This window comes from Rhinatrema bivittatum, chromosome 1 (genome assembly GCF_901001135.1).
Source record: "Rhinatrema bivittatum chromosome 1, aRhiBiv1.1, whole genome shotgun sequence".
In the NCBI taxonomy this organism is placed as follows: Eukaryota; Metazoa; Chordata; class Amphibia; order Gymnophiona; family Rhinatrematidae; genus Rhinatrema; species Rhinatrema bivittatum.
In genome coordinates, this window is record NC_042615.1 from 316,469 (window position 1) to 334,288 (window position 17,820).

Genomic DNA, 17,820 nt, shown 5'->3' on the forward strand with positions numbered 1-17,820 from the left:
GGAGCTGAAGCCGTACGGTGTAGTTCTGGGACAGTGGATTCCATCGTGATAGTAGTGAGCGTTGTAGGGGTCTCATGTGAGCTCGTGCCCATGGGACTACTTCCAGTGTGGATGCCATGAGGCCAAGAACTTGTAGGTAATCCCATGCTGTGAGGCGGAGTTCGCTCAACAGGGTTCGTAACTGGGTCATCAGTTTTGATCTCCTTGTCGGTGTCAGGATGAGCTTGTCTTGTTTGGTGTCGAACCGGACTCTCAAGTATTCTAGAGATTGGGAAGGCTGCAGGCAGCTCTTGTTTGTGTTGACCACCCACCAGAGGCTCTCCAGTAGAGTTTTGACTCTGTTGGTTGCCTGGTGGCTTTCTTCTGGGGATTTCGCTCTGATCAGCCAATTGTCTAGATAAGGGTGCACTTGGATTCCTTCCTTCCTCAGTGTTGCTGCAACCACCACTATGATCTTGGTGAACGTCTGGGGTGCGGTAGCTAACCCGAACGGTAGTGCCCGGAACTGGTTGTGACTGTCGAGGATCAAAAAGCGTAGGAAACGCTGATGCTCTTGATGGATCGGATTGTGTAGATAGGCTTCCGACAGATCCTAGGAGGTAAGAAACTCTCCCGGTTGTATCGCCCTTATTACAAAGCGTAGGGTTTCCATGCGGAAGTGAAGAATCTTCAGGTGACGGTTGACCGCCTTGAGGTCCAGGATAGGTCTGAATGTTCCTTCCTTCTTGGGAACGATAAAATAGATGGAATAATAGCCAGTATTTATTTGTTGTGGAGGCACCGGTATTATAGCCTCTACGGCTAGTAATCTGGTCAGTGTAGCTTCCACTGCCATTCTCTTGGAAGGGTCATGACAGGGAGATTCCATAAACTTGTCCGGAGGGAGGTGGTGGAAATCCAGATAATATCCCTCTCGAATAATGGATAGGACCCACTTGTCCAAAGTTATCTCGACCCTTCTTTGGTAGAATAGGGCAAGTCTGCCCCCTATGGCTTCTTCCTTTGGATGGGTTGGCTGATTTTCATTGTGGGGTGCGGCTGGGGCCTGGGCCCGAGCTGGCTCCCCTTTTATTGTGCTTGTTCCAAAAGGACTGGCTCCAGCCTGCAGGGCGGGCTGCTTGACATGAGCTTCTATATGGGTTGAAGCGCTGTGATCCTCTGCCCCTGGTGTCCGGGGGAAGGATCGCTGGCTTCTCTTATTCCTGTCTTCTGGTAGCCGCGGAAGTGGGGACTCACCCCACTTTTTGGCTAGTTTCTCTAGTTCGCTTCCGAACAAAAGTGTTACCTTGAAAGGCATCCTTGTGAGTCTCGTTTTGGAGGATGCGTCGGCTGACCAATTTCGGAGCCAGATTTGTCTCCTGGCTGCCACGGTGGATGAGACTCCTCTAGCTGCTGTGCGTACCAGATCCAAAGCGGCATCCGCGAGGAATGATACAGCTGGTTCCAGGGCTCCCCCTGAGTGTTGTTTCTGGTCTGTGCTAAGCAGGCACGTGTCACCATGGCACAGCAAGCCGTGATCTGTAAAGACATAGCGGAGATGTCAAAGGACTGTTTGAGGATAGATTCCAGACATCTGTCTTGAGCATCCTTGAGTGCCGCTCCTCCCTTCACTGGGATAGTAGTGCGCTTCGAGACCGAGCAGACCATGGCATCCACTTTCGGACATGCCAGGAGATCTTTGGCGGCTGGGTCCAGAGGGAACATGGTTGCCAGAGCCCGGCCCCCTTTGAACGTGGTTTCTGGGGCATCCCATTCCAGGTCAATTAGTTGCTGGACAGCTTTTAATAGTGGGAAATGGCGGGTGGTCTGACGAAGTCCCTCCAAACGTGGGATCGTCTTAGGTTCCCCCGAGGCACTTGTGCCCGGGATGGCAAGCTCTTTTAAGCTGTGTGAGACTAGGTCTGGAAGCTCGTCCTTAGTGAAGAAGCGCCTCATGGTTCGGTGAGGTTCTGTCCCCGGAGGGAGTTCCCCTTCCTCCAGGGCTTCTGACTCTTCATCTGAGAAGTCTGTGTTCCCGAAGGTGGGGCTTCTGGGCGGTGGGATCACTTCACTGGGCATAGAGGGTCCCGGCATGTTGAGGTCCTCTGGTGGAGCCTGAGGCCGCATTATAGGAGGCCCCGGTTGCATGTGGACGAAGGTATGCAGACCTTTGAAGAATTCCACCCAGGAGATAGAAGCTGGGTCTAGACTGGGGGCGCCATGTCCCTGAGGAGTCCCATTTGAGGGGGGGTCCTGCTGTGTGATGCTAGGTCCGGCGTACCGCTCGAGAGGCTGGGGTCCGGTACCAGCTGGGGAGGGCCATGAGTTGGGTCCCCTAGGACCTCTTCGCACTGTATACACAGGGCCGTGGCCTCCTCATGCTGTGCAGCTCTAATGTGGCATGCTGGGCAAAGGCCCTGAGCTTTGAGTTTATTTTCAGGTGGTGCCATGTGCGCGTACAATACAGTTATGCACTCCGGTGTGCGTCGAAGTTGCGAGCGTAGGTTTGGTGCGTGCGTGCAGAGAGATGTTGTGTGCACAGGTCGAAATTATGCACCCGGCACAATGAGCGCGTGGCTATGCGCTTCGCTTGTGCGCACAAGGTATTTGTGCACACGGCTCGCCTCTGTGCACACGGATCAAGATGGCGGACAGGGCCAAAATGGTGACAGCGACCACGTGGACAATATGGCGACCACCTTGGAGGGTCTCCATGTGGGAGGACCCTCGGATCTGACCGGGGTCTAGCCTTGCTGGGACCGATCAACCCGGTGGCACTGGTCCCAGCCGGCGACCTTTGCGTCTCCTCGAGCTTCGGAGACCGGAGACTTTAAAATAGATTTCTACCTTACCTTGTCTCGGCGCTTACCGGTTTCGTTCCGGGCGGTCTCCGGCTGCGGGGGGGAAAGGGAAAATACCTTTACCGCCGCGCTCAAGGTTGCACCCTCTGCCTCTCATGCTCACCCGATGTCGGGGGCTGGGTCCCCGCCGAGGGTCGGCCGCCGGACCAATGCTTACCTCCGAGGGATCGTGGAAATCACCTTGGGAATCTCAACTGGGGGAAGGACCCAACGGGTGTCACCGCAGGAGAGCGGGGCTCGTCTGTAGAGGTAAGATTTCTTCTTAATTTGGATTTCTTTGGTAAAATTTACTCTAACGCTGTGCTAGCATGCATAGAGTCCCTAACTCCTATGGGGACGAAAAATACTGGAGAGCTGCACTTCCTGCAGGGGTATATGTACTAGGGCTGACGTCAGATTGAAATCTGATCCATCTCCATCTGCTATCAGGAGTACACTATACCCATTGGTTCTGAGTTCATCTGCTACACGCTAGGAAATGGCAAAATCCTTTTACAGAGGTAAAGAACTAGCAGTCACTAAACAGAAATATGAATTGCTGAAGGAAACTCTCTTTGTTACAATGCAAGAATTACAGTTAGTGTGGTTCTGCCAGGATCATATACCACATGTGATACAGGTTACAAGGGATCAGATATTTCTATAGGCAGAAAAGAAACTACTCATGGTAACTTCTGTGATAACTCATACTACCCATGATGGAATACTATAAAATGCTGATGCTAGTGATAGAAACCATGATCAACATAGCTCCTGTTTTTCCAAAACTACAGGAGACAAACCTCCTTACAAGGCTAAATACACATCCCGAGTGGAAAGTTACAGTGACTCTATCCAGAGTGCGTGCAATGTGACCAATGACTGAAAGGAATGGCATCAGCTGTGACAGATGCCAAAAACATAAGAGAAATAAAACAAGACAGAGAAACTATGGAGAATCCAGCACCATCATCATCATGAAGCACGCATGGGCGCAGACTGATCATCTGACTTCCCTGCCCATCTGATCTACAAGAAGCAGTTTGGCCAACTGCTAGTAAGCCCTAATATATTGCTTCAACATAAGAACATAAGAAATTGCCATGCTGGGTCAGACCAAGGGTCCATCAAGCCCAGCATCCTGTTTCCAACAGAGGCCAAACCAGGCCACAAGAACCTGGCAATTACCCAAACACTAAGAAGATCCCATGCTACTGATGCAATTAATAGCAGTGGCTATTCCCTAAGTAAACTTGATTAATAGCAGTTAATGGACTTCTCCTCCAAGAACTTATCCAAACCTTTTTTGAACCCAGCTACACTAACCACATCCTCTGGCAACAAATTCCAGAGCTTTATTGTGCGTTGAGTGAAAAAGAATTTTCTCCGATTAGTCTTGCAAAAATAATAAGTAGCAACGTCTTGTTTTATGTTTACATATCCTAGCTCTAGCGAGTGCCAAAAATCTAAATTTCAGTATAATCATGTGCAAGAATCTGATTAGTGTTATAATTTGTAGTGCTTAAAATATTAGCCTCTTTGGGCAAAACTTTGGTTTCTAAGATGTATTAGGGGGTGGGCTGTCGGCATGCTGCTGAGAGCTTGCTTAAAAGGTGGAGGGAAGGGTCACCAGTGCCTCACAACGATGCGTTAAGGGCCTGTTTACTAAGATTTCCCCACCCCATCAGATATAAAATGGGAAAACCGCCTTAGCAAATCAAGTCCTAAGGAGTTGCGGAAGATCTTGGAGGGCAACTCTTCCCCAACTCTTCAACTTCGGTGGAGACCATAGAGGTTTGGGGTCAGGGAGAGGGCAGTCGAGAGAGCTCTCAGCCACTGGCTTATAAGATTTTGGGCTGGCTCCTAGATCCTGTGCTAAAAAGAAAGACGAGAAAGTGGAGATATGATACAAACATTCATATTCATAATACTAACATACTTTTTCTGACACTTTCCTCACCTTTTCACCAGCAACAACACAGAGAGATTCTGTATCAATGCACTTGGAGTTTCTAAGGCATCTCTCCAGTAGACGATTCAGCTTTACCAAGAGCTCAGACTGCCTGCAGATATCAAAGCAGCACGGGTTACATACACACACATTTACCAAAAGTAATACGGTAATTCAGGTCATGAAGCAAAAAAAGATCAAGCAGCCCATCCAGTCTACCCAATTGCTCCTATCCATACCGTTAAAGACACATTCCGGCTGTCGGCAACACAGCATAGCCTCTTACAGGATATAGGAAAATTAGTTTCTTACCTGATAATTTTCATTCCTGTAGTACCACGGAGCAGTCCAGACTCCTGGGTTTTGCATCCCTGCCAGCAGATGGAGACAGAGAAAGTTTTACTGGCACTGCTACCTAATCACTTGTGCCACCTGCAGTTCCTCAGTATTGATCTGTACCCAAGCTTAAAAACAGCAAACAATAAACAAATTTTAAAAACCTTTTTTTTTTTTTTTAAAGCAGGTTTGTATTCCATACCCAGAAACTAGAATAAGCGGATGCCTCTCCACCACAACAGATCGGGCGGGTTCTGGACTGATCTGTGGTACTACGAGAACGAAAATTAGCAAGTAAAAACCAATTTTCCTTTCCCTGTATGTACCCAGATCAGACCAGACTCCTGGGATGTACTAAAGCTCTCTAGTTAAGACCTAGAGAGTACTGCGTGCAAAACACTCTCGTCAAAAGACTGGGACTCCAGTTACCCCACATCCAGACGATAGTGTCTTGCGAAATTATGCAGCGATTTCCAAGTCGCCAGTCTGAAAATTTCCTGCGGTGAAGCCCGCTGAGCCTCCACCCACAAGGCCGCCTGAGAGCGCGTAGAATGGGCCACAGACCAATTACGCAACCATAACAACCTCCTGGCTGATACTACCGAAACCATAATCCAAGATGAGGTCCTTACTAGGTCATATGAAGAATACAATCCGTAAGCCACTGCCGCCTCTAAACGCTCAGCTTTAATTGCCTCCTCGCCAGATTTTGACTGGGCCTCCAACTTACGATCCTGAACATCCTTCAATGCAGCAGACCCTGCAACCGGAATAGTCGCAGCCGATACCGCCGCATCAACCTTAGGAAGAGAAAGGTCCAACGTCTACTCAGGCAAAGGATAATGCTTCACCATAGCCTCCCTACCCTCAAGCCGGCGATGGGAATATCCCATTCCCGGTCCACCAGCTTTTTCACCGACATATGATAAGGGAAGGCTTTAGCTGGATCCTGCAGCCCATCCAGGACCGGATCTGCCCCTTTCAGATCAGAATCCTCCTGCAAAACCTTGACCCCGAAACTCCTCCAGAACCTGAGGAATCAACGGCCCTAGCTCATCCTTGAGAAAAAACTGGACCACCTTAGGGTCATCACCCTCGGAAACCGAAACCTCCACAGGATCATCCCCTGGAGTCGTACCAACCGCATCCGCATCAACTGCCAGGTCGTGCGACGGAGGCACCTCCGGAGCCTCAGAAGCCTTGTTGAAGTCAACTGAATCATCAACCATGACTCCAAAACTGAACTGGTCTGGAACCCACATCCAGACACTCAGAAGGTCGGGCTCGGGCCCACAGACCAGATGCAGCTGCCTCCTGCTGAGTCAAATGGGCCTCATGCAACTGCAACTCAAAATATGGGAGCGACAGCCAAAGGCTGAGAAGAACCAGCACTAGGCAGAATGGGAGTACTTCCCCCATCTGACCCCCACCGCTCCTCCCTGAAGTCCAAGCAAGCTAGGGAAAGCCTCATAGGAAAATACCCCTCCCCCTTTGTTGGTGCAGCACAGGCCGCATGAGCTTTCAAAATGGCTGCTGTTTCCGCGGCGATGGGAAGAGGGTACTCAACCCAGCACGAACCTGGCCATGCAGGAGAAACAGGGGCAGGCGACAGCCTCCTCTTTTTTGCAGCTACTGGACCATCGAACGGCCCCTCACCTCTGGAAGAACACCCGGAACACAGGCTGACACAGTTAAGGCGCAACCATGCACCATCACGCCAAAGGCAGGAAGCTTACCTCGGTAACGAACAAGCCAACCAATGCTGCAAACCGCAATTCTAAACTCCCCAGCCACCAAAACAGCAAAAGCAGGAAGCAGACCATGCTAACCTCCTCAGGTTTCCTACTTTTTTTTTTTTTTTTTTTTTTAACAGCACTTTATCAACACTTCCTAGGCTGGAACACAGAGCTACCAAAAATAAAAAAGGGACAGCCAGAAAAAACAGCTATCCTGAGCCTGCAGCCACCTCATGAAGGGGAGGGATCTGGACAACCAGATCTACACCCCAAGGACACAAGAAGCGAGTATACAAAAGGGTCACCAAACCCCAGCTCGTCCACCTCAACCAAAAGGATGGACCCCAAGCACCCAAAAACCCCTTGGGATGAAGGCTTATAACCCCAATTTAGACTCCTGATTGCAGAACATAAGAACATGCCTATACTGGGTCAGACCAAGGGTCCATCAAGCCCAGCATCCTGTTTCCAACAGAGGCCAAACCAGGCCACAAGAACCTGGCAATTACCCAAAAACTAAGTCTATTCCATGTTACCATTGTTAGTAATAGCGGTGGCTATTTTCTAAGTCAACTTAATAGCAGGTAATGGACTTCTCCTCCTGCTGGAGACAAGGAAATACTGAGGAACTGAAGGTGGCACACGTGGTTATGTAGCAGTGTCTGTTAAACCTTTCTCTGTCTCCATCTGCTAGCAGGTATGCAAAAGCCAGGAGTCTGTACTGATCAGGGTACATACACGGAACAGGCCCTATCCAGGACAGGTTTGGTCATCTTCCTCCCTACTATTCCAACATCTTGAATAGATAAGCCTATAAGATTCCCTATTTAGTTGACAGCCAGCACCCCACCCTTCCCACGACAGCTCTGTGGTTTGACAAGCTCAGATGAAAAAGTTAGAAATGTAAGCACAGCAGCAGTTAAATGGCTCATTTTTTCCATGGTCTGGTTCTTGAGAGGTTGAACTGGCTGTGGCCTGTGTATCTGCATTCCTTTTGATGCTGCTGTACACACACAGAAAGCTCAAAGTTGGAGGGGCTTTCCCCAGTGCCAGCCTGGTTACTCACTGAGAAAATGCTGTCACGCTCAGACTCTCACAGAAAGAGCACATACCTGCCAGGTTCGAAGGCTGGTGAAGCCATCGGGGAAAGCTCCAGGTTGAAGAATATGATGCCCTCTGTTGGACGATTTATCTTTGGGGGAACAAGTTCACATGAAACCTGGCCAAGGACTCTGCAGAAAATTCAGAAGCATAATCACCTTTTTTTTTTGTATCTCATACATCTAAGCATGCTTTGTAGACAAAGATTCCCTGCAGACTGCAATAACCTTTTATTGAACCAACATAAGAATAAGTCCAGAAATGTTGTGAAAGTGTCTGAGAGCACATAAGCCCCTCTCCTCAGATGCTCAGATTTAGAAAACGGTGTTACTTAAGTATATAGTACAGCAATAACTCAAAGCGGCCCCTTATTTGCCCAAGCCCCAAAGCCATCTCCCCCTTCTTCACCCTCTTTACAGACTGTCCTGCAATGAATCAAGATGGCCTCTACCTAAACAGGCGCTCCCTTTCTCCCCATTTTATATCACCCCTTCAATATACCTAGTCTAGTTACTGCAGCAAAAGTGCTTGTCCAGAGGCCTGCACCACGTTTCCTTCTGAATCCAGCCACTAGGTGTCCCCCTTCAGCCACCATCCCAACTCCAAGTTGATTTCCCTCTCACTTCTTCACCAGTAGTGATCCTCTGGCTTTATCCAAAGCTTTCTTGAATATCATCACTGTTTTTACCTCCACTACCTCCCCTGGAAGGCCAATCCATGCATCCACTATCCTTTCTCCTCTCAGTGCTCCCACAAACTAGTGGGAGCACTGAGAGGAGAGGATCACCTTGCTGGTGGCTGTTAAGTACTGCTTAGGGGAATTTTTAAAACTTAAAAGTACTGGGGAGAAGTAAAACAATTGAGGTATATTATTTGTGTGTTTGTATTTCCCAACCCTCCCACCAATCTCTCACCCACCCCTATTTCATCCCTTAATTTATGGGCAGGCGATACTTTCACACTAAAAAAAAATAATAAAATAAAATCAGCCTTTTAACTTAAAATCAGAAATTCCCCACACCTTATCCAGAGTTTGATCATTCTCTTGTAGGTACTACCAGACACATAGTGAATTCACTAACACATTTAAAGGACATTAATTAGACACATTCCTACTCCCAAAGCAACCTAAAACTTAACTAGGAACTGAACAAATCTGAGATGAATGCAGCAGTCCAGCAGCAAGAGGGGGGCTTCCCAGTCTTTCATTTATTTATTTATTTATTTATATATTTATTTTTGGTTTTTTATATACCGATCTTCTTGCATTGGATGCAAATCAAACCGGTTTACAGTGAAACAATTCAACTTGCCTAAGAGCATTACATGGAACAAAGAACATGGAATAAAATAAGAGTGCTTGTGAACATTACATAAAAAAGCAAGGAACAATTAAACATTTAAACATTTAGACGCCTTTGGTAACAATTCTTATACAGAGTGTGAGTAAATGTGCCATTAATGTTAAAACGAAATCAGGTGAATGATTGACTGGAATTGAGAAGGAATACTGGGACAGTAGAAAGAGGGCAGAATGGGAAAAGGGTGAAAGGGTGGAGGGGCGAATAGAAAAGAAGGTGTAAGATGGGGGAGGATTTAAGGGTGAATTAATAACAAATAAAACCAAACAAAGTTGTGGTGGGTAGTACATCGTGGTCCTTCAAGGAAATGCAAGACTGAATAGCCATGTTTTCAGTTTTTTCTTGAATGAAATCTGGCAGGAGTCTTGTCTGAGTTCTGGTGGGAGGGTATTCCAATGGGTAGGACCTGCAGTGGATAGTGCCCTATTACTTAGCGAGGTTTTGGCTCGAGGGACGAAAAGGGTGCCTTGGTATGCTTTTCTGATCGGTCTCTTGGATTTGTTGGTGCGTAGCTGAAATGTGAGATCCATTGGGGCTGAGTTGTATAAGGATTTATGCATGATGGTCAGAATTTTGTATAGAATTCTGTATTTAATCGGTAGCCAATGGAGGTTGTAAAGGATAGGTGTGATGTGGTCTCTCTTATTAGAGTTGGTCAAGATCCTGGCCGCAGAGTTCTGTAGCATCTGTAGAGGCTTAATGGTGGTAGCTGGTAGACCGAGTAGCAGAGAGTTACAGTAATCAATTTTGGTAAGGATGATAGATTGTAGGACCAAGCGGAAATCTTGAAAATGCAGGAGCGGTTTTAGCTTTTTCAGAACTTGTAATTTAAAAAAGCATTCTTTTGTCGTGTTGTTAACAAATTTTTTCAGGTTGAGTTAATTGTCGAGGAGTACTCCTAGGTCTCTTACGAAGGCTGAGTTTTTGAGGTTGTTCAGGATTGTTCTTTTGCATCGAGTGTCACATGTATGATTTTTTACCCGCCGGTGAGAGATTGTACATGTGCATGCGATGCAAAGAGCTCCTGTCTCTCAGAGAACGAGTCCGATCTCTGGAGACTAGAGTGGCAGACCCGGAGGAGCTGAGGCAGACAGAGAGGTACATTGATGAGACCTTCAGGAACATCGTAGCAAAGTCTCAACTCCAGTCTGGCAGCCCTGGTGCTGCCATGGAGGAGGAAGTTCTAATGATCGGAGAGCATCAACCGGGTGCACCAGGAAAGGATCCTGTAGCAAGGACCTACTCTCCAGGCAGTGCATTGTCCTCTTGCACCAAGGATGTGTCTCCAAGGCCTTCTGCCCAGGAGGGAAGGGTTAGGTTGGCAGTCATAGTTGGTGATTCGATTATTAGGAATGTAGACAGCCGGGTGGCTGATGGGTGTGACTTTATGTCCGGGATGGCATAGAGTCCAACAGGATAAAGATCATCCCTGGATCCCTTTTTAAATATTGGGGTTACATTGGCCATCTTCCAATCTTCAGCTACAATGGAGTTTACTACTCTTCAGTTTGTCAATCTGGCCTACCACATCTTCCAGGTTCACAGTGATTTCGTTCAGTTCGTCTGAAACATCACCCTTGAAAACCTTCTCTGGAATGGATATATATCTATCTCCCCAACATCTTCTTCAGTAAATACTGAAGCTAAAGAAATCATTTAATATTTCTGTGATGGCCTTATCTTCCCTATGTATCCCTTTAACCCCTCGATCATCCAGTGGTCCAACTGACTCCCTTGCAGGCTTTCTGCTTCAGATATATTTAAAAAAAGTTTTTATTGTGAGTTTTTGCCTCTGTAGCCAATTTCTTTTCAAATTCTCTCTTAGCCTGTCTTATTAATGTCTTACATTTAATGTGCCGATGTTTATGCTTAATCCTGTTTTCTTCTGATGGATCCTCCTCCTAATTTTTGAATGAAGATCTTTTGGCTAAAATAGCCTCTTTCACCTCACTTTTTAGCCATGCTAGCTGACTTTCCCTCCACCTTTCTTAATGCAAGGAATCCATATGGACTGTGCTTCCCTTGCGCATCGGGGAAGAGTATAGTGATAGGAGTATACTACCGTCCACCTGGCCAAGATGGTGAGACGGACAGTGAAATGCTAAGAGAAATTGGGGAAGCTAACCAAATTGGTAGTGCGGTAATAATGGGAGATTTCAATTATCCCAATATTGACTGGGTAAATGTATCATCGGGACATGCTAGAGAGATAAAGTTCCTGGATGGAATAAATGACAATTTTATGGAGCAATTGGTTCAAGAACAGATGAGAGAGGGAGCAATTTTAGATCTAATTCTCAGTGGAGCACAGGATTTGGTGAGAGAGGTAACGGTGGTAGGGGCCGCCTGGCAATAGTGATCATAATATGATCAAATATGAATTAATGACTGGAAGGGGGACAGTAAGTAAATCCATGGCTATAGACTAAACTTTCAAAAGGGAAGCACAATCCATATGGATTCCTTACATTAAGAAAAGTGGAAGGAAAGTCAAACTATGTGACACAGGGGGAGCATGAAGGGCAGTCCCTTGAGCCTATAAGGCACCTAGGAAGACTCAAGTTAGATTGAGGGGCATTCAAGCTCTTCCAATAGAGAGAAAGTGGAGGGGGGAGGGAGCTTCTCTTAAAGGCAAAGGCTCACAGACTTTTATCATGGGTTACAAAAAGTGTTTCAGTATCAAGAATCCTCAGAAGGTAAGACTGCACTAAACACAGTTAAACTACAGTATATACAGATACAAACATGTACCCACTGCTGGGGACAGAACAATTTCTATGTTTCTATAGCCCTCAACTTGAGGAGCCTTATTAAGGTAGATTCCACTGCCAGCTTCTTGTGTTGGGAGTGGCACGGAGACATCATGAATATGTCTCGAGGAGTGCTGCGAAACTCCAGCATGTATCCTTCTCGTATGATATCCAGTACCCATTTTTCCCCAACATGATCTCGACCCACTGCTGGTAAAAGAAGGATAGTTGACCCCCTATCTCCTTGTCTCGAGGAAGGGTCAGCAAAACTTCAATGGTAAGTTTGGGCCGAACATGAAGCCGAACCAGCCCCTCTCTTTGGTTGTCGGCTCCGAAAGGACTGAGACCTTCCTGAGGACCTCTGAAACGTCGAGTTCCTTTAGGGCCAAAAGCGCTGGGAGCCCCTGGTTCAACCCCTCATAGGCGAGGGGCACTGCGACTTCTTTCTCTTATCTTCTGGAAGCCGAGGCACTAAAGATCCAGCTCACTTACTGGCCAGCATTTCCAATTCGCTTCTGAATAGGAAGGATCCCTTAAAGGGCATCTTTGTGAGGTTTGCCTTAGAGGTCGCGTCCGCTGACCAATTTCGTAGCCATAGCTGTCTTCTGGCCGCCACCACTAAGGCCACTCCTCTGGCCGAGGTACGGACTAGTTCAGAGCCTGCATTCACTAAAAAGGCAGCGGCAGCTCCATAGCCTCTCTGGAATGTGCCCCTGAGTTATCTGCCTCTCTTGAGAGAAGCAGGCATGAGAGAGCCACCGGGGCACAACAGGAAGCATTCTGAATGTCATTGTTGTCGTGTCAAAGGCTTGTTTAAGGATGGACTCTAACCGCCTATGATGGGCATCCTTTAAGGCCACTCCTCCCTCCACTGGGATAGTTGTTTGCTTCAAAATAGCGCAGACCAGGGCAACCACTTTGGGGAAACGCAGGCTTTCTCCGGCCGTCGGGTCAAGGGTATAGGGCCTCCCAATGCCCGACCTCCTTTAAAGCTGGCTTCCGGGGCATCCCATTCCAGGTCAATCAACTCCTGGATTGCCTCCAGCATCAGGAAATAGCAAGAGGCTTTCCGTAGAGACACCAGGATGGGATTCTTCTTTGGTTCAGACATAGGGTCCGTGCCAGGAAGTCCCAGAGCATGGTCTGACATGGCTCCAAGCCTGGAGGGATTTCCCTATCCTCCAATGAATCTGTATTCCCTTCGTCATCCGTGGTGTCTGGGCCCTTGTCAGGGATACCCTTGGTGAGACTAGGCATGTCTCAAGGCCTTCTGATAGGGCTGGGAGAGCAAGGCCTTCCCGACTGGGGTTCATTCCGGCCAGGGGCAGGAGAGACAGACTGCGCCTGTACGAAGGCTTGAAGCCCTTGAAAAAACTTCCACCCAGGAAACGGCTGCTGGGTCCATTCCTAGCCCAGGAGGAACTGGGGTAAGTGCAGCTGAATTTCCCTCTCCCGAGGTAGACCCAACCCCAGGATTACTCATATCCGGGATGCTACCGGATAAGATCATGGCTGCTCCATCTTCTGAATGGGAGGAGCCGGGCTTGGAAATGTTCTGGAAGTCCAACCCTCCCTCAGCCACCTCACAGTGCTGACATAGATAAGATTCCAGATCAGACTGTGTAGCCCTAATATGGTAGGCAGCACAAAGAGTGTCACTTAAGCTTCTTTGCTGCCGGAGCTACAATAAACGGTAACTGTGCGTTCAGCCGGCTGGCCTGAAGTTGAGTGAGCACAGATCCTGTGCCAATGCACGTTAAGTAGAAGCGCACATATGCACAAATGTATGTGTGACATTAGGCGCACAGTATGTGCACAGAGCCGGCACACACCACGCGTACCGACAGTCTATGGAGGGCAATGGAGACGCACAAAACCATGTGCAAGATGGTGCAGCTGTGGCTACAACGTGGCATGCTCACCGAGCCTGAAGTGGGGCCTAGCCCATCGGGCACCGCTCGGAAGCCCCCTTCCCTTACCCCAATGGGATCGGAAACGTCATCGGTATGGCGCACCAAGCAAAGAGACCAGAGGAAGGACTTACCGAAGCCCTTCCGCGTCTCTGAATCAGAAAGAATCCCCTTCTTTCTTTACTTACCTGGGCTCAGCGCTTACCGGCTGAGTACAGAGACAGTCTCTGGCTGCAGGGGAAAAGGGCTTTGGCCGTCACCACCGCGCTCAGCTTCCTGCACCCGCTGCCTTTCAGCTGCTTCAGCAGCAAAGTCCACGCCAGGAACCGGCTACCGGACCAAGGCACCCTCTGAGGGATCTTGGAAATCACCTCAGGAATTCTCAACTGGGGGAGGGACCATTAGGTTTCACCGCAGGAGAGCAGGGCTCAATCTTTCTCCAATTTAAAGGTAAATTATCCTCTTCTCACGAGCACTGCTATCCCAATAGGGAAAGCACGTCCACATCTGCTAGGCGATAGATACTGAAGGGCTGAGGTCACTGCAGGGGTGTATCTAAGGTGACATCAGCTTTGAAACCCAACCGTCTCCATCTGCTAGCAGGGGACCATATAAACATTGGTCCTAAGTCCATCTGGCTACACGCTAGGAAAACCTTGTTAAAGCGACGGGTCTCCTCCATGGAATTCCTTAAAATGGGAGGAGAGGGGATAACTACCACCTATTCCAGTTTGCGGACCCTGTGGTCCCAAAACCTCTCTGACGAATCCCCAAGTCTAACCCACATAAAGGCTACCTCAGGGACAGGCAAGGACATTTATAAGACATGCTGCTCTACAATGAAGAATATTGTATTAAAAACTATTAAGAAGTGTGTTTTCTTTGCAAGCTGGGATATCTTTATGGGGCCTACAGAAGTACATTGGTCCAATAACAGGTATCACAGCAGCTAAGAGAATAATGCACCTTTGGTCATGGTCGGTTTCTAAGAGGTAAACTGGCTTATGTTAATCATACCAGAACTACTATAGCACAGCTGAGTCTATATTTCAGGAACCTAGCATGAACGATTCACAAAGCAGCATGCATATAGTAACATATAACAACAGAAAAAGACCCAGCAAGCTGTATTTATTTATTCTTTCAATTTACTAATTTTTATTCTGTAAAGCATAAGACTAAAGAATAATTTATGTTTTAAGGGTAAAGGACTGTGCCATTTGACAGTGACTCAGAATGACAAACGGAGTTCGGTGTTGGGGTGCAAGTTGAGCAATGCACGGGCTCCCTCTGGAAGCTATTAAGTGAAATTGCTCAGCTCCTTCCTGCTGCAGGGACCCCTGCGCTGCCTCTCACAGCATCACCACACACAATGCAGCGTTTTAAGATAAAATCAGACTCCGAACCACAGTACCTTGTCTTGCCAAGCTCCACAATACAGCAGCCATAGTCCGTTCCAAAGGAGATTTTGATATTTCTATAGTCGTAGGTTTCTCGTCCATCCAGACGCTGCAAGAGCAAGAAAACCAAAGGTTACATTTCTTCTATAGATAGTCTAAACAGTCAGGAGAAAACGTGTGGGCCCTCAAGCACTTGACAGTGCAAATACTACAAGTCTCTACTATGGGAATAAGATCACATGTGCACGTGGGAACCTAATTATATACTATTACACATGCCTATATATATATATGGGATATTATTCAATCAGGACTGTTTCCCATTCTGAGTCTATGCAACCCTCGAAAATTTGAAGAGAAACCCGATTCGTACTTTCCATGTCTCTACCCAATCCAAACTGCTGCTTCCATTCCTCCTTCTTTTCTCCCCCCCCCCCCCAACCTGACTGGCACTGCCACTGCTCTCGATTAAGGCCCATTACCTGCAAGTGTGAGGATATAGGTATGGGAACACACGTGAGTGTCTGTGGGAGGATATGTGTGTGTGTCTGTGTGAGGGTGTGTGTGTGTGTGTGTGTGTGTGTGAGGATGTATGTATGGGAACACACGGGAGTGTCTGTGGGAGGATGTGTGTGTGTGTGTGAGGATGTAGGTATGGGATCATACGCGAGTGTCTGTGGGAGGATGTGTGTGTGAGTGAGGATGTAGGTACAGGAACACACGTGTCTGTGGGAGGACATGTGTGTGTGTGTGTGTGAGGATGTAGGTATGGGAACACACGTGAGTGTCTGTGGGAGGATATGTGTGTGTGTCTGTGGGAGGATGTAGGTATGGGAGCACACATGAGTGTCTGTGGGAGGATGTGTGTGGGTGTGGGAGGATGTGTGTGAGGAGGTAGGTATGGGAGGATGTGTGTGTCTGTGTGAGGATGTAGGTATGGGAGCACACATGAGTGTCTGTGGGAGGATGTGTGTGAGTGTGGGAGGAGGTAGGTGTGGGAGGATGTGTGTGAGGAGGTAGGTATGGGAGGATGTGTGTGTCTGTGTGAGGATGTAGGTATGGGAGCACACATGAGTGTCTGTGGGAGGATGTGTGTGAGTGTGGGAGGAGGTAGGTGTGGGAGGATGTGTGTGAGGAGGTAGGTATGGGAGGATGTGTGTGTGGGAGGATGTAGGTATGGGAGCACACATGAGTGTCTGTGGGAGGATGTGTGTGAGTGTGGGAGGAGGTAGGTGTGGGAGGATGTGTGTGAGGAGGTAGGTGTGGGAGGATGTAGGTATGGGAACACACGGGAGTGTCTGTGGGAGGATGTGTGTGTGTGTGTGAGGATGTAGGTATGGGATCATACGCGAGTGTCTGTGGGAGGATGTGTGTGTGAGTGAGGATGTAGGTACAGGAACACACGTGTCTGTGGGAGGACGTGTGTGTGTGTGTGTGAGGATGTAGGTATGGGAACACACGTGAGTGTCTGTGTGAGGATATGTGTGTGTGTGTGTGAGGATGTAGGTATGGGAACACACGTGAGTGTGTGTGTGTGTGAGGATGTAGGTATGGGAACATTCGTGAATGTCTGTGGGAGGATATGTGTGTGTGTCTGTGGGAGGATATGTGTATGTGTCTGTGTCTGTGGGTGGATATGTGTGTGTGTGTGTGTGTGGGAGGCTATAGGTATGGGAACACACGTGAGTGTCTGTGGGAGGATATGTGTGTGTGTCTGTGGGAGGATGTAGGTGTGGGAACACACGTGTCTATGGGAGGATGTGTGTGTGAGGATGTAGGTGTGGGAACACACGTGAGTGTCTGTGGGAGGATGTGTGTGTGTGTCTGTGGGAGGATGTAGGTGTGGGAACACACGTGTCTATGGGAGGATGTGTGTGTGAGGATGTAGGTGTGGGAACACACGTGAGTGTCTGTGGGAGGATGTGTGTGTGTGTGAGGATGTAGGTGTGGGAACACACGTGTCTGTGGGAGGATGTAGGTATGGGAGCACACGTGAGTGTCTGTGGGAGGATGTGTGTGAGGAGGTAGGTGTGGGAGGATGTGTGTGTGGGAGTATGTAGGTACAGGAACACACGTGTGTGTCTGTGGGAGGATATGTGTGTTTGTCTGTGGGAGAATGTAGGTATGGGAGCACACACGAGTGTCTGTGGGAGGATGTGTGTGAGTGTGTGAGGAGGTAGGTGTGGGAGGATGTGTGTGAGGAGGTAGGTGTGGGAGGAGGTGTTTGTGGGAGGAGGTGTATGAGTGTGGGAGGAGATGTGTGTGAGGAAGTAGGTGTGGGAGGATGTGTGTGTGTGTGGGAGGATGTAGGTGTGGGAACACATGTGAGTGTCTGTGGGAGGATATGTGTGTGTGTGTCTGTGGGAGGATGTAGGTATGGGAGCACACATGAGTGTCTGTGGGAGGATGTGTGTGAGTGTGGGAGGAGGTAGGTGTGGGAGGATGTGTGTGAGGAG

The 17,820-nt window shown here is 48.3% G+C and overlaps 1 protein-coding gene across 1 annotated transcript in view; it reads right to left on the reverse strand.

Moving 5' to 3' along the window:
- EXOSC9 (exosome component 9) overlaps window positions 1-17,820 on the reverse strand; it is a 75,228-nt gene that overhangs the window by 55,546 nt on the left and 1,862 nt on the right. Inside the window, 3 exon segments of the mRNA XM_029592958.1 lie at window positions 4,780-4,882; window positions 7,955-8,074; window positions 15,379-15,473. Coding sequence (XP_029448818.1) covers window positions 4,780-4,882; window positions 7,955-8,074; window positions 15,379-15,473 — 318 coding nt within the window.